Below are 15,417 nucleotides of genomic sequence, written 5' to 3'. Positions count from 1 at the left end.
TTCCTGGAATAAATCACTATTGGGTGTCCATGAATTGTCCTAATGAAAGAAGTTGTTATTTTATTGTAATGATGTATTATTCCATGAAAAATAATTCTATAGCAGGTGGGGGTGGGCAGACTGCGAGGGTCTCGGGTAATTAATTGTCACTTTCTGTGTAGTAGATCTATTGTTGGGCACTATTTTCTTACAGTGCTAAGTACCACTAATTAACGCGGCGGCTCCTCCAGATGCTAAAGGGTTAATATTGTGTCTTGTTTTATATGGCGCCATCGTATGCCGTGGCGCTGTACAACGGGCATGCCAAGACACGTCCGGCTGTGTCCTTGACCAAACGATTGGATTTTGAACAGTTTAGACTTAAATAACTCAGTAGAAATCGGAAGATAGGGGTCCTTTTGTTTTAAACCTAAGATTAAGTTAATAAAGATTAAGTTCGTTAGCAGATTAGACTCATAATGGATCCAATCAGAGTGAAAGTTTAATCGTATTTACCATTTTTCTAAAAAAAAAAAAAAAAAGAGATCAATATGATTTGTGGTTGATAACATTCACTAAAATGAAAATGACCTAAATGACTCTTTAATAAGCGCTGATAATTAATTCAGCGTCATACGATGACATCACTAGCGTCATCTGTTTGGCTTAGAGGAGAGAAGAGAGACGGGAGATGTGATGGAAAGATTTAAATACATAAAGGGATTTAACCAAGGAGGAAGAAAGTGTTATGTAATTATGTTTTTTTTATTACTGAGAGGGTGGTAGATAAGTGGATATGCCTTCCAGCAGAAGTGGTAGAGGGAATAAAGAGATTCATTGGCTAGACATTATACAGGGCAATATATTTATCCCTGAAAAGTTGTGTTGGCTGCATTATGTTCATGAGCCATCTTTTTCTACACCCTTGTTTGTGGGTTACAAGTCCCAGAACCCTCAGCCGGAACGATAAATCTGTTACCAAGTCCAGCTCCAGACTGTAAATACCAAAACTGAATTCCAGTTAAACAAATCTGATACAGGTCTTAGTTTTATTGGCCTTCTACTTTTCCAAGGATAACCCGCCTTAGAGCGAACATGGGTTCATTACCTTTCTTTCCAGACGCTTAAGATACCCAGCATAGCCACTCCTTGAATAAATGGAACAGCCTCTCAGCAGAAGTGGTAGGGGCTAATGCAATGAGGAATGTAGGCATGCATGGGATGGGCATACGGCTCCTGAATCCAAGGACTGATTAAGGTTTGAGTCGTTGAGTCTAGATGGGGCTGAATGAGAGTGAGCTCTGCGGTCAAACATTTTCCTGAACGAAGGAGCCTTTGACAGTTGGGTGCATAAGAGATCGGTAGGAAGGGGGTGGATTGCCTTAATAATAAAATAAAAAGAAATCGTTTAGATGAGACTTTAAAGCTAAAAATTGTGCAGCGCTGTGGAATATAATAATGATAATAATAATAATAATAATAATAATAATAATAATAAAAATAATAATAAAAAACAATAGCAATAATAATACACTTTGAGTTCACAATCAACCTCATAAGATATATATATAATTTATACAGTATTGATATATATACGGGCTGGGCCCATAACCTCTACAGTAAATTCAGCCAACACCAAGTTTTTGTTACTGTCAGTATTTATTAACATTTATTTTCTTGAAATCTGGTCGGGAGGGGGTTAATTAAATGTCCCGTTCACTTTTATTGAGATAAGACGAGACAAATCATTTCACCGGGCTGGCGTTTCCATACTTCACAAATGATCAATTGTTTCCCACACAAAGACCTGAGTTTCATCTGCATAGATACAATACTTCGCCCCGCCAAAAACTCGCTGCTTAGTGAATCGGCCCCATTGTCTTCTGTCGGCACGCCCTTCTCTTAGAGGGCCATATTCTTCATGCATTCACATGGGATCACAAGAATCAGGACTGAATGCAGCACGTCGAGTCCTTAGTCGAAGTTCGGAAGACCTGGGTCCTCTCCTACGTCTGCACCGATATGTCGTGATGTGTTCATGTTATTGTCAATCTTAAATTGTCTTCTACAGTAAAAGCGCTACAGAACCTGCTGGCGCTATATAAATAAATGTAATACCCTTTATTGGACCAACAATGAACTGTATATTAAGCGCTGCGTAAATTGTTGGCGCTATATAAATAAAAGTTATAATAATAATAATAATAATAATATAGTTCTATAAGCAGTCAGGACCTCAGAAGTCTCTTCTTCATACATTAAATTGTCTCCATTAAAATACTGCAGCGGATAAAGTTTGTAGTTGATTTTGTTTGTTCATTTTCGTATCGATCCATAGTACTAACATCAGACCCAACGGGCCATCGGAAAGAAGCATGGTAGCCCAGCGCCCGATGGTGCCTCCCATGTACGGTAACGTTACCGGGTGGTTGCCTGCTGTATACACGTGATCATGCTAAATAAACGTCATTAACAGGCTGTTGGACTTTTTTGGGCAATTTTAAAACCCAGTCTGCTCCTAAGTAACGTATATAGATCCAAGGAAATATGGGATGTAAACGTATTATTTTAGACATAATGATGTCATAAATCAATGACATTTACCAAATAAAATATTATTTTCTCTTGATCGTTGCATTCGCTTCTAGGTCTCTAATTTTCTAATTTCTGCACATTTTAACATGAAATTATTACGGCACAGTAACTCCCATTCTACAGCGCTACATAATATGTTGGCGCTATATAAATAGAAGAAAAATATTATCAGTAAAAATCATGATATGTTTTCTTTTCAGAGTAAAAAACTATTTAGGCAAACGGGATTTTCGGCAATTTTTCAGTCTATTGTCTTGGATGATAAATATTTGGCGGGTGTTACTTCTAATGAAGAATAACATCAGTTTGGGTTCTGAAAGGAGAATTTCAGGGAATATATGATGTCATGGCTCCTGTAAAATCTGTCATGTCACCAGATTGTCTAGCAGGTTGGCTAAAACCATTTTCTTTGGCACCCATCACTTCCTGTGATTTCTTACACCAGCTTCCAGGTCTGAAAGTGTTAAATGGGATCTGTCACCTAAACAGTGTTGTATAGTGTGAATTTACACATGCTTATGGAAATTTATACTGTGAATGAAATTTTTAAGTCATCTCTGCCTCTCAGATGTATCAAGAAGCATAATCTGAGATGTAGTTCCTTCCATAAGAGTCTGAATCACAGAACCACTTACAATCTTTTCATATCCAACACACACACACACACACACACACACATATAAATATATATATATATATATATATATATATATCCTATATATATATATCCTGCATATATATATCCTACATATATATATATATATATCCTACTTGCAATATGTAAGAAATATATCGTTTTAGCAAGTATTATAAGCATAGTTTTCGATTATGATAAAATATTACTACTTGTAACTAGTAATACAAATAATAATAGAGTACTGTCGAATTCCCTTAACATTTTTGTAACGTTTTAGGAGAGAGAACGAGAGAGAGAGAGCAGAATATACAAGAAATCATAAAAACACACATTTATTATGAATATTATTGAAAATCATTCTGAAGAGAGAGAGGGAGGGAGGGAGAGAAAGAGAGGGGGAGAGAGAGAGCAGAATATACAAGAAATCATAAAAACACACATTTATTCTGAATATTATTGAAAATCATTCTGAAGAGGGAGAGAGAGAGAGAGAGAGAGAGAGCAGAATATACAAGAATTCATAAAAACACACATTTATTCTGAATATTATTAAATATCAATCTGAAGAGAGAGAGGGAGGGAGAGAGAGAAGAGAGAAAGAGAGGGGGGAGGGAGAGAGAGAGAGAGAGAGAGAGAGAGAGAGAGAGAGAGAGAGAGAGAGAGAGAGAGCAAAGCAGAATATACAAGAATTCATAAACACACACACACACATTTATATATTATATTTAATCCTTTAGCTGCTATTTTTTTGTCTACGGGACATTGATTGTCCAGTAGAAGGTGATAAAGAGATTAATGTATTTTCACCCCAATCTCCCGGCAATCCCATCAATCTATTATCTGTAGGTAAAAAAGAAAACATACTTAGCTGGGTAAAGTGATGAACATTACCCCAAAAAAGTAAATATTTTTATTTATATTTTTATTCTATCCTACTTTTCCCATTCTCCCATTCTGATTCACAAGCACATAGACTGTAGATTTTCACACACACACTAAGTAAACGTGACCCAGTGTTTCAGAATTAATTCATTCATTTCCCATGCTTTATTAATGAACATGTCCTGCTTATTAAAAATTATCTTTTTTTTCATTACATTTTCAGGACATAAAACCGATTTTAGTATAATATTCGTTTAGGTTACACATATATTCATATAGTCTATATTTTTGAGATTGATCTCCAAAGAAAAATATAAATAATAATACAATTTAAATAAAATGGTAGTTTTTTCTGCTTATAACATGTTTTAGAAGGTGATCAATAATATGTGTTGTCAGCACATACACATATTATTAAAATATTGACATACACATACATGTAACATTCCTTTACAGAGCAATCCCTGGGATTGCCTTTAAAGGGTTTAATTATTAAGTGGGTAATTGGGATAATACAATGTATTTAGCTGGTGGAGACTCCTAAACACAGACTGGGAAATCTCTCTTTGAAGACAATGGAGTGTTTGTTGAATTTGTTTACATGCAGCCAAATGAAGAAAGTCAGTTTGTTCTTTATCATGAGCTCCTCTCTATGATTTAACTGGCGCCTGTTAATCTAGACAACTTGCTATCCTGTTAAATGAGGTGTTTGCATGGGTAAAGCCCCTTGTTTTGGGCTTTATTAACCCCTTCTTCCCAGGGGTTTGCTTGCAGGGTCCAATGCAAATGAGTGGGCTGGAGGAAGGGGGGCTTGGAAGCGAAAGGGTTAATGAATGGCCCTTACCGGTATCTAGAAATCACCTGAGTCATAGACTACCCACCCCCCCCCACACACAACCAAATTTACAATTAAGCTTTTGATGTAGTTCATAAAAACATCAGGTCATTGGCTTTGAAATGCACCCAAAACACATTTGCTATTACATACTCATTTCCCAAGTTCCTTTTCCTTCATAAAACAAATTAACATGTTTTTCCCCCAAACCGAAATCTTACAAGAGATCAGATAAACCTGTCTCTTCGTTTTTTTTTGCCAACGATGTCTTTGATTTAAATTCGGGTTTTTTGGTTTTTTTTTAAAGATACAATATCCCTATTCATTCCCAGACACCTATCTCAGTCCTATTACCCAAAATATTTATATAGGGTGTTTGACATTTATTATTATTTTGCATTTCTTACAAAAATTCGTTTACTATGCACAGGTTTAAGGAAATTTTTTGCATTTCAGTCAAAATGAAAATTCGTACACAAGGAATTTTTAAGCAAAAGCTTAGAATCTAATATAAATAATAATGCCTATTATATCTGCCTCTTAAATATTTAGCTTTATATATAAGATATAATAGGCATTATTATTTAATAGAATCATCTTAAAACCAATGGAACATTAGGGAAGATAGAATATGTTACATTGTATCCTTAATATTATCAAGATTTTTGATACAATGTAGTAACCTGCAAGAAACAAAAATAAACTCTAATCTATTGAAACAATGAAATGATAAAGGGGTTAATCTGATGATATAGATCTATCTAATCCCTATAGTTTTGATTTAATTAGCATGTAAGACGTTGAAGGACAGTGAACTTGGAGACATATTTGAAATCCAAGTGCCTCTAACTACTGTAGAGAGGGATTAGACGGATGTGACAGTCACCTAACAATGCAGATTATAGTAACACCCAATAAAACTATTGTTAGGGGCATAATCACAAGTGGTGGGTCATTAAAAGCCGACAGGTATTCAGGCTTTAAATATGCCTGGGTCCCCACTGAGAAGGTCAGTTGGCTCTGGTCAAGGGAAAGAGAGACACTCAGAGAGCGAGAGGATGGAGAAGAGGACATACTCAGTGGAGTGGCTTTCAGAAAGCAGTCAGAAGAACCCTGCTCAACTTCACATGGATATGGATTTACTAAAGCACAGGGTTGGACATCCAGCTTTCCAAGTTCAGAAGATACACCATGGACCCTACTCTTCATGTCTTTCCACACCAGCCAATGTCTACAGTGACAAGGAAAACTATCCTAGAGTGGACCTCCTTCCTGAAGACAAGGTGGCAACATCACGGAAGCTTCAGCACAAGTCACAAGGTAAGATAGGGGTTCTCAGTGGACCTCAAAATGTAGACATATTTTTTTTGGGGGGATCCTTGAAGAATACTGACTGTAAGGGCCAAATTAGACGCCCCTGTCCTAAGTGTTTTACAGAATATGTTTGCACATAAACCTTTCATAATATTATTTATTAAAATTATTCGTGTTTGTTTCTTATACAAACGATGCTATTTAGTATGTTATATTGTCCTGTTGAGATACCATACAAACTAGGTAATAATAATAATAATAATAATAATAATAATAATAATAATAATAATAATAAACGCTGCACATTTTTTTGGATTTACATTTTTTATGATTATATGCAAAGAGCAGTTTTGTCGTGCAATCTCCATAGCAACAATAAAATATTCCCCTAGCTTCACTTCTCTTCATTTTTGCACTAGATATGCTTTTTTTATACATACAGTTACCGCTTTGAATGCACAGATTTTATAAATCCCTCAAATGCATATTTTGTTACCCATCCCTGTGCCATTTAGTCTATATGGAAAGGTCTCTTTTTTTTCTCTGTCCTGGTATCAATTCACCTGTTGTCAAGAAGAAATAGATTGCAGCCATACTGAAGGAGCAGTAGGCTGATTTAACCCTTTAATTGCCAGAGCCTTGAGAAAGTATTTGCGTATATATATATAGGATAAGATTCCTATTTTTGGGCTAGATGACTGTAGAAATCCTGTGGCCCTTTAACAATGGTAATTAACCTTTTTTTGTTGGAATTGTTTTGCAGAGCACGAAGTGTTAAAGGAAATGTCTGCTTGCAGACCCAGTCCTTCAAAGGATGATCTTGGCAGCTGTGAGTCTGAGAGCACGAGGAGCCCAGGGTCCATCTCAGAAGAAGACAGTTCATCGTCTAGACCTCGCACCAAGTTCTCAGCCGAGCAGCTAAAGGAGCTGGAGAAGAGCTTTAAGGATAACAGATACATTGGATCCAGCGAGAAGAAGAGGTTGTCCAGGGTCCTGAATCTATCAGAGACACAGGTAGGCAGACAACACAGCTTCACACAGTATATGGAGATATAGCTAACATTGTCATTGTCAGTACTGGAGAGTTGTATATCTTAAGTGTATGTCACTGGATATTAAGCACCTTCCTTAAAGGACAATAATATTTAAGACAAAAATGGGTTTTGCTACCTATGTTAAAATGAATTAGTACCTTATTATTCCTGGCTGTAGAGATGGGTTTTTGGGTCATGTACATGAAGGTTAGCATTAGAAGGGACTGAAAGGCTTTTGTGACTTTACATTTTATTCTATGAATGTCTTTGTCCACTGAGGTATCAGTAACTTCTATAGACTCCAATGGAACACAAGTGTTTTAACATCACATATAACGTTGGGTTCCATTGCAGTCACAGAGGATCTTGCAATTTCTAAGGACATCCCGTTTTAAGAGTAGAGTCCTCCATAGAGGCAAGGTGGTGTTATGTATACTAGTTTTAGTATTTTTAATATTACCTTTTATTTATTAAGTGCCAACAAATTGCTCAACGACATACGTAACGATCCATGGTGGGGTTTATTTTACTTGATTAATCTGTACTGGAAATGAATCCTAACATTTTTTTTCTTTGTCTTTTAAGATTAAAACATGGTTTCAGAACAGGAGGATGAAGTACAAAAGACAAACCCAAGATGCACGAGTTGATGCTCTGTTTTCGAGGCTTTACCTGCCTTATTACAGCTATCCAGACTATCAGGGCTCCGGAGGGCCAGTGACCCCTTCACCTGCAGCCTTGCCTTTCAACCCAATCCATCCGGCTGTTAGGATTCCTGGACTGGCTCCGGCGGCACCCATTGTCTCTTCTGCTAATTTCGGCTCATACTCCTCATCACCCATGCTTCTTCGCCCAATGTTTAATGAATCCATTGGACAGAGATACAGCCCATACTGATACGGACTGATTATGGGAGTCAACGGGCTATGGAGCCACTTGGAACACCAGTGGAAATGAATGGGATCGTTTTTTTAGGCCTTGTCTGCCATGTTTAGTTTCTGTGCAATTATTATTTGTTGTATTTATAATTTATTTTATTGCCTCGTTTGGTTTGTACACACTGTGCAGCACTATGGACTGTCAGCGCTTTAAATTATGTTAATTAAAATATTAAATATGTTTTGGCCTCTTCTGCATTTATTGCTTTTTCTAGCCATTACTGAAAAAGGCCGCTCATGCACAACATAATACACCGCGTTGACCGGTTATCTGGTGGTCAGCCTAGTCTAGGAGCTCATTTGGTTTGGCACAATACTCAAAAGAAGTCTTAGTCACGCAATGATGTTTCACCAGCATTCATGACAAAGTTGCTGCAATTCCTGCTTACATAGGACCCTCAGCTTCTATTGGAACACTACTGAGCATGCGCAAGTCGTCTCTTTTCTGGCATATGTCATCGTATCCAGACACACAGCTCCTTTAATTGTAGTTTATGGAGTCCTGTGCCACCTCTGCACAGGTCTCTGGGCCAGCTGAGGAGATCAGAGGGCTCCCCTGTAAACGGACCATTGAGCAGCCGCAATGGTGGGGGAGGGGGGGTGGCTGGTTGCCCAAGGGGGGGGTTTGGGACCATCTGCCCCCTGCATTGCACCAGGTTACACAGCATCCAGACGCCTTGATATCGATGAGACGTGCTTGAGCCGTTTCAGAGTGCGCGTGATTATTGGGGAGGGGGAAGAAATACCCAGGCACCACTAACCCTAGGCTTGCCCATGGCCCCACCTCAACTGGTTTAGTGAATAAACTTCTAGATAACAATTTGCCCCTGTAGTTTTATCATTTACTTTTTGAAGTCAAGAGTGTTTATTGAGTAAAAGCTCCGTGAGGAAAGGATACTTGCAAAATTTCGCTAGTGGCTCAGCAGAAGCTCTTCATTAAGTATAGTGACGTTAGCTAAAACTACAACTCTCCTGCCACGCTTCCTTATAGTAAACAGACCACAGTGGCTTAAACCTATAAAAGCGTATAAAACGACACTTAGATCCCAACAGCAGCATTACGAATCGGAAACATGTTATCAGTGCAGGAATTTGTTCCAGAAACACGTCTGCAATCAACAAGACAGTGAGTTGGTTGAAGAATATTTAATAGCAGCCTTACAAATATTGCTCATTTTAACATATTTACAGAATACAGACAGAAGAAGCCAAATCAGCTAAAATCAAATTAGAAAAATAAAATGTATTTAAGTGATAATAGGTAGTGGAGATCTGCACATCTGAAACATTGTATACGGTAATGTAGTTCGGCATTATCAATTACTTTGTTTTATATCAATTTCCTCCAATACATTTATTTGATAAACTTTAGACTTTCATGAGTCATGGTGTCCAGCTGGGTGATTATGACTGAGCAATTCTATTGCGTACCACAGGCACCGTGATAAAGAGCCAGGGTGTTTGTTTTCAAGATTGGGCTCAATTAACAGAGAAACAACTCATAAATGGCTAATATGCAGCTGCCTGAAAACATTATGCAAATACTAGAATCATTTTAACCCCTTAATGACAAAGCCCGTACATGTACGGGCTCAAAATGCATTGTCCTCAATGGGTTTAGGGACCGCCCATTGTCCTTAAGGGGTTAAAAAGAAACTAACACAATACTCCTAAAAAAATGTTTTTTAAAAAAATTCTTCTAGAAAATCTTTTATTTCCAGTATCACTAAACCGGAAACAGTGTTTTGGGAAGTCCCAAGAATGTGACTTAAACCCCAAAGGCTGACAGAACTGATGTTCACTATACATAACCATGGGCTTTAATACAGAAATCCAAGACCGATGGCATCTCATCAGGCTACTCTTCCTTTAGAAAGTATCGGTTATGTCATCAGATGAAATTCACTCGGGCACATGGCTGATGTGTTAAATCCACACAGCGTAATGAGACAGACATTGATAAAGCAGCATTTAAACAAGTTGAACACATGCAAGCATTTAGATCCTAAAATGTGCAATTTTAAACAGTGCAAGAACGGTCAGGCTAGGGGGAACGATTTCAGTGCATCACATACTCATGGGCCTCACAGCAGCCACCTGCTGGGGAAGTGCTGGAGAGACAACAGGAAGTACATGGTGCAGCTCAAAATGTGTTCCCCCAGCTATTGAAAAAAAAAAAACATTCACAAATAAGACTTAATAGGGTGTCTGTTGCATATACAATATCAACTACAATGTCAAAACTTTAGAGAACAGTAAAAATAAGCACCCTTCTTCCAATAAATTTCATAGTTCCTAATGGCTGCTTTGTTCATCCCAACCAATAGGATTTTGAGCCTACGGGGGGGCTACTTTGACCATAGGTGGTTAAAGACTGGGGGGGGGTTGAATTTAACATTAAAATATAATCTTGGTGTCCTCATTAACATTGTGCAAGCAAATCAGATTTATTCGGTAAAGAAAGTTCCAATCCAATTGAGATTCAGATGCAGGAAGAGCTTGGCTGGCCCTCTGTAACAATTAAATCATTCAGATTCTCATCGATTTCCATCATGTAGGGCCAGCTCAGCCCTTCCCACGTCAGACCTTTATAATGCACTGGGGAGCGGAATTCAAAACTCTGCCTATATAGAATAAACCCAAACGCAATGCTCAGAAGCAATAAACCTAGAAATGTTTCTGTACGAGGTTACCGTTTCTGGACTTGCCATTGACACGTTCTGTAAGCCGTATTTTCCATAAGAGTCACCACTGGGATCTCACCTGGCCAAATGCAGAGACCACGAAGACTGCTGTATAATATTTGATTATCTGTCACTTGTTTTGCCCCAGCCTGGGGAGGATGGAGTTTCTACGAGTAGCAAGTATGCCTGCGACCACCTAAAACCAAAAAGGGCACCTAGAGGTTCACCTGCCCCAGGCTCCCAGGCAAGCTCAACTCACACACTGGTCTTTGATTCTAAGGCAATGTATCACAGTCGCTGACATCAATACCCACACAATACATTACTGAGCGGCATCTCCTCCGGTCATTACAAGTGATCTAGCTTCTGAAAAAGGGAACCTCAACGGCATCCATGGAAAAAGGTAGATGGGTTAAAAGTCTGTACAAAAGTTTGTAAAAGATGTCCTTATGATTTAATATAAATCATTTATTTACAGATAAATGTTCTATAATTTATACTAAGCACCAAATAAAATAAGTAGGGTGGTGTCTCTCCAAGAGACATTAATATTACAGATACAAGTTACCCTTTAGCGGGTGGTATTGCTCCTGGTAAGGGTTACTGTTCACCAACTGGTTTGTGATGGGCAGAGGAAGGAATGGAGCGTTCTGATGATAGTGAAGTCCTGGCATCTGGTACGGATGCGGTTGGGGTTGGTAGAACGGAGGGCTGCTGAAAGATCTTGGAAGGTTGTGGCCGTAGGCGAAGAGAGGAGGATATAGAGCCGGTGGAATCACATACGGCTGCTGATCTTGTATCTGCTTCTTTAGTTTCATTCTCCGATTTTGAAACCAGGTTTTAATCTGTAGAGGCAAAATTTGTCCACGTTATACTCAAGTATTTTCAGCAATTGCTAAAATATTATGCTTCTGGGGAGTTTCATCTAAATTAAAAGTGAACGCCCTGGCATCAGGACTTTTTGTAATGTAAATTTGGAGAAGAGACTCAATAGACGTGTAGCAAAGTTGACCTTAAAATGCAAACCACCAGTGGTCTGTAGGAATTTTGCAAGCCCTCACCCCAAAGTTTCATTGGGGTTTGGGCTAATAAAGGATATTATGCCAATGTCATAAATGTTTATTATGGTCCATAGTCCACCTGTTATCAGGACAGTATATACATCCGGGGACATTATGGAGACCCCATTTCTTGGGGTATTCTACAATACTAATACTAACAATACTGATAGCAGAATATGAATGCAGTTACCTGGACTTCAGACAGCTGCAGCGTGCTTGCCAGCTTCCGCCTTTCACATGCTCCAAGATATCGTTGTTTCTTGAAGGTGCGTTCCAGTTTGTCAAGCTGCTCTACGCTGAAGGCCGTCCTCATCCGGCGTTCAGTCTTCGGACTATCCTCAACAGGTCCATCTTTTCCCAGGTGATTTCGTCCTACTTCGCTTTCATCTTCCGAGCAATTGGACAGCGATTCCTCAGCATTCTCCCAAAGCGTCTGTGGAGCTGTGATAGCCAACAGGAGCAACATCAAAAACATTATTAGCAATTTCCAGACTTTCATTCATGGCCCATAACTGCCCAGTCAGACATTTGTAGAATAAGGAGTTTTATAATATGCTGTTCCTAACACCCTTGGTTATATTGAACATCTTATGCATTTCCAGAAACGATTTCTTACTTAAAGTCTGGTCTTCAACTTTCAGCAGGCACTGATTGGTTATTGCCATAGCACCATATTTTAGGTTTTGTTTCATCAAAGTTTCAGATGAAAAAAATACGAAGGGCTGTTCTAAGGCTAAACAAACTGTTGCCGTTAATATTTTTGGCAAAGAGAAACTTGACATTTAAAATTACTCTGCAAAAGCCAATTTAAGACCCCCACGCTTAGACACCTAGAGAATATAGGTGTGTATAGCCTGCTGTGGGTAGAGAAAGGCCCAGGGCACTATGCTGGGCCTCTTTGTAATTTATCTCCCTACCTAAACATTCCATAAGAGCAACCTTTTGAAAGATAAGAAGCCTTCAGCCCAGTAGCCCCATCACCAGAACTTTATCTACAGTATTTCACAGAAAGCCCATTGTTACTGCAACAAAACACTTTGTAACATTGTGTCACTTTCAGCAAATTCCGCTGACAAACTGACTTTTGAGCTAAGCTAGGGCTACAAATCCTGTTAACGGCTTCTCAAACCCTCTTGAAAAATTATGCTCCATTAACCCTTTCAGATTGGTAATGAGATCAATGGAAGTATTTATTTCCCTGTTGTGTGCCTGTTAACATACTAAAAAGCCCATCACAACACACCATGCATGATAGGAAACATGGCCACAGTCCAAACTCGTCGGAGTCCCACCAAGACCCAAACTGAGGCCACAAACTCGACATTTGGGGGCAATAAAGGCGTTTACTCCCATGCGCCCCCTGGTGGCATTGGTCTGTATAACTACTGATCTAACATTATTAACGTTATTTAACAATATTATGCAAATCATTAAGACTTAAAATAAGTACAAGTGCTCACCAGCTGTGGCAGAGAGGAGATACTGGATGGAAGTCTCAGTTTGTCCCGCAGAAGAGGACTGCAAGTCACCAGTGAACGCTGGTATCTCAGCCTCGTCTTCCCTCTTTCGCTTGGTCTTCTCTGGAAGGGGATGGTTGACTTGAAGTTGTGGAAAACAAGATGTCTGTGTCGTTGGGCAGGCATCTTCATCATTCTTTTGGTGGCCCTGCTCCTGGTTGTTACCTAGAAGTACAGCAATGGAGAAACCCTGCCTGACCATGCTTGAAGCCTTAACTGGAACAAGCTGGGTGGGGTGGAGGACGTTCAAACCTCCAGAGATAGCTGGAGACTGGAGTTTTATAGGGCTTTGGATCAACAGGTGTGAAGGACATCAAAGGAGACATAGAAAAGTTGGATAATGACTAATTAACGTAACCATTCCAGGTCTCCACTTCCGACAAATGTATCTGCCTTGGCTCCAGTGAGTCTGTAGGATTACTGATGTCACCTTGTGATTTTGTAAGGCTGATGTCTCCATCAATTGCATTACTCCTGCCCCAAAACAGACCAGACAGGATTGTATAGCACTGACTTCACAGAATGTTGCCTTATTTTATTGTGATATCTTGATGATGTTAATGAGGGCACTGATAAGACTGGGGCATACACACACATTTAACCATTTTGATACAAATGAGCAACCTGGTGGGGAGGGGTGCCTTCATCCCAGGTAACTTCTAGGAAAAGTAGCCCAGGAGAGGACAATAATAAGGACTTTAAAGAAGAGGAAGGAATAAACACTGTGTGCAATCATCAAGGGGTGGGAATTGGGTTTTGGAAGGCAGCTAAATTCTGATTAGAGCTTCATTCAATGGATACTGTATAACCATAAGTAATACTCGAGTGTTTAATGTTATATTAAATTGATACTTCTAGAATTGCAGTGTACTTAAAATAATAACTTTAGTTTGTAGTTATGATATGTATTACGGTACTTTAATAAATAATAAAAAATAATTAACAACCACTTTAACCAGGGTCTGTCATGGAGTTGAGTTCTGGGGCAATTAATAATTATCACTGACATAATTGGGAACACAATAATAATAATAATAATAATAATTATAATTAATAATTAAGTATAATAAATAGGAGTGAGCAGATTTCCACTTTAACCAGAATCTGTCAGGGAGTTGAGGACTGGGGTATTTCATATTCATCACTGACATATTTGAGAATTGTAGGTTTCCTGCAGGACTTTCTGGTAGACCTCATATGTCTACATAACATAACATTTGTAATAATTACATTGCCTTAACAGTGTTTGTCAAATGAGAGAATAATATATTCTATACTGTTACTCTAAGTGTATACGTTGTATTATTGCATTATTATATAAAAATGGGTCCAGTATATATCTATATATATATATATTTATATATTTCATTAGTATTTTGATTTTTTTTTTAATTGAGAACTTTATATTTGTTTGGTTTCATTTGTAAGTAAAATATGAGCAGCTGCTTCGGTGGTAGGGTGACCAGATAGTTCTTTATGTTGAGTGGAGTTACCATAGTTACATAGTACATAAGGTTGAAAAACCTTCCTACCATGCAGGACAGCAATGATTTTAAAAATAGTATAATTTCTCATAACTATGTTGGGTGACTCTATAGTTAAGGGCAGGGTCTGCTAATCCTACTACATGTCATAAAAACCGATTTAAATGATTATTGGTGGCACATAGAGAGGGGTGAGAAATGGACAGGTAATGCCAGGGCTGGGTAATGCAACAGACAGGGACAGACAGGGCTTCAGATATTCTTGGCTAGATTACCTCTCAAATTATGTTTAACTAGCCTATGAACTAGTAAGAGCAGCATGGGAGTTGGTCTACCTGTTGGCCACCCCTGGCCTAGGACATCTAATTGTACCAAAATAATGATTTACGAAAAATCTGCTTGGCCTATACAATGATGGATTTTTATACATCCCACCGCCTCTACTGAAACCAGGAAG

General features: G+C 38.5%; 2 protein-coding genes across 2 annotated transcripts; one reads left to right on the top strand and one right to left on the bottom strand.

The window, feature by feature from the left end:
• Positions 1–5,986: 5,986 nt before the first annotated feature.
• On the top strand, positions 5,987–8,173 carry LOC128468259 (homeobox protein vex1-like). The gene is made up of 3 exons (XM_053449948.1): positions 5,987–6,248; positions 7,006–7,256; positions 7,862–8,173. The coding sequence occupies exons 1-3, from the start codon at positions 5,987–5,989 to the stop codon at positions 8,171–8,173; spliced, it is 825 nt and encodes a 274-aa protein (XP_053305923.1).
• A 3,276-nt stretch (positions 8,174–11,449) lies between these two features.
• On the bottom strand, positions 11,450–13,678 carry LOC128468258 (homeobox protein vent1B-like). Its single transcript, XM_053449947.1, has 3 exons — positions 13,420–13,678; positions 12,150–12,400; positions 11,450–11,743 (listed from the first exon to the last, which is right to left on the bottom strand). Exons 1-3 carry the CDS (start codon positions 13,676–13,678, stop codon positions 11,450–11,452), a joined length of 804 nt encoding a protein of 267 aa, XP_053305922.1.
• Between the last annotated feature and the right edge of the window lie 1,739 nt (positions 13,679–15,417).

Source organism: Spea bombifrons, chromosome 11, assembly GCF_027358695.1.
Source record: "Spea bombifrons isolate aSpeBom1 chromosome 11, aSpeBom1.2.pri, whole genome shotgun sequence".
Taxonomy (NCBI): domain Eukaryota; kingdom Metazoa; phylum Chordata; class Amphibia; order Anura; family Pelobatidae; genus Spea; species Spea bombifrons.
This window is presented reverse-complemented; position numbering and strand designations above follow the sequence as displayed.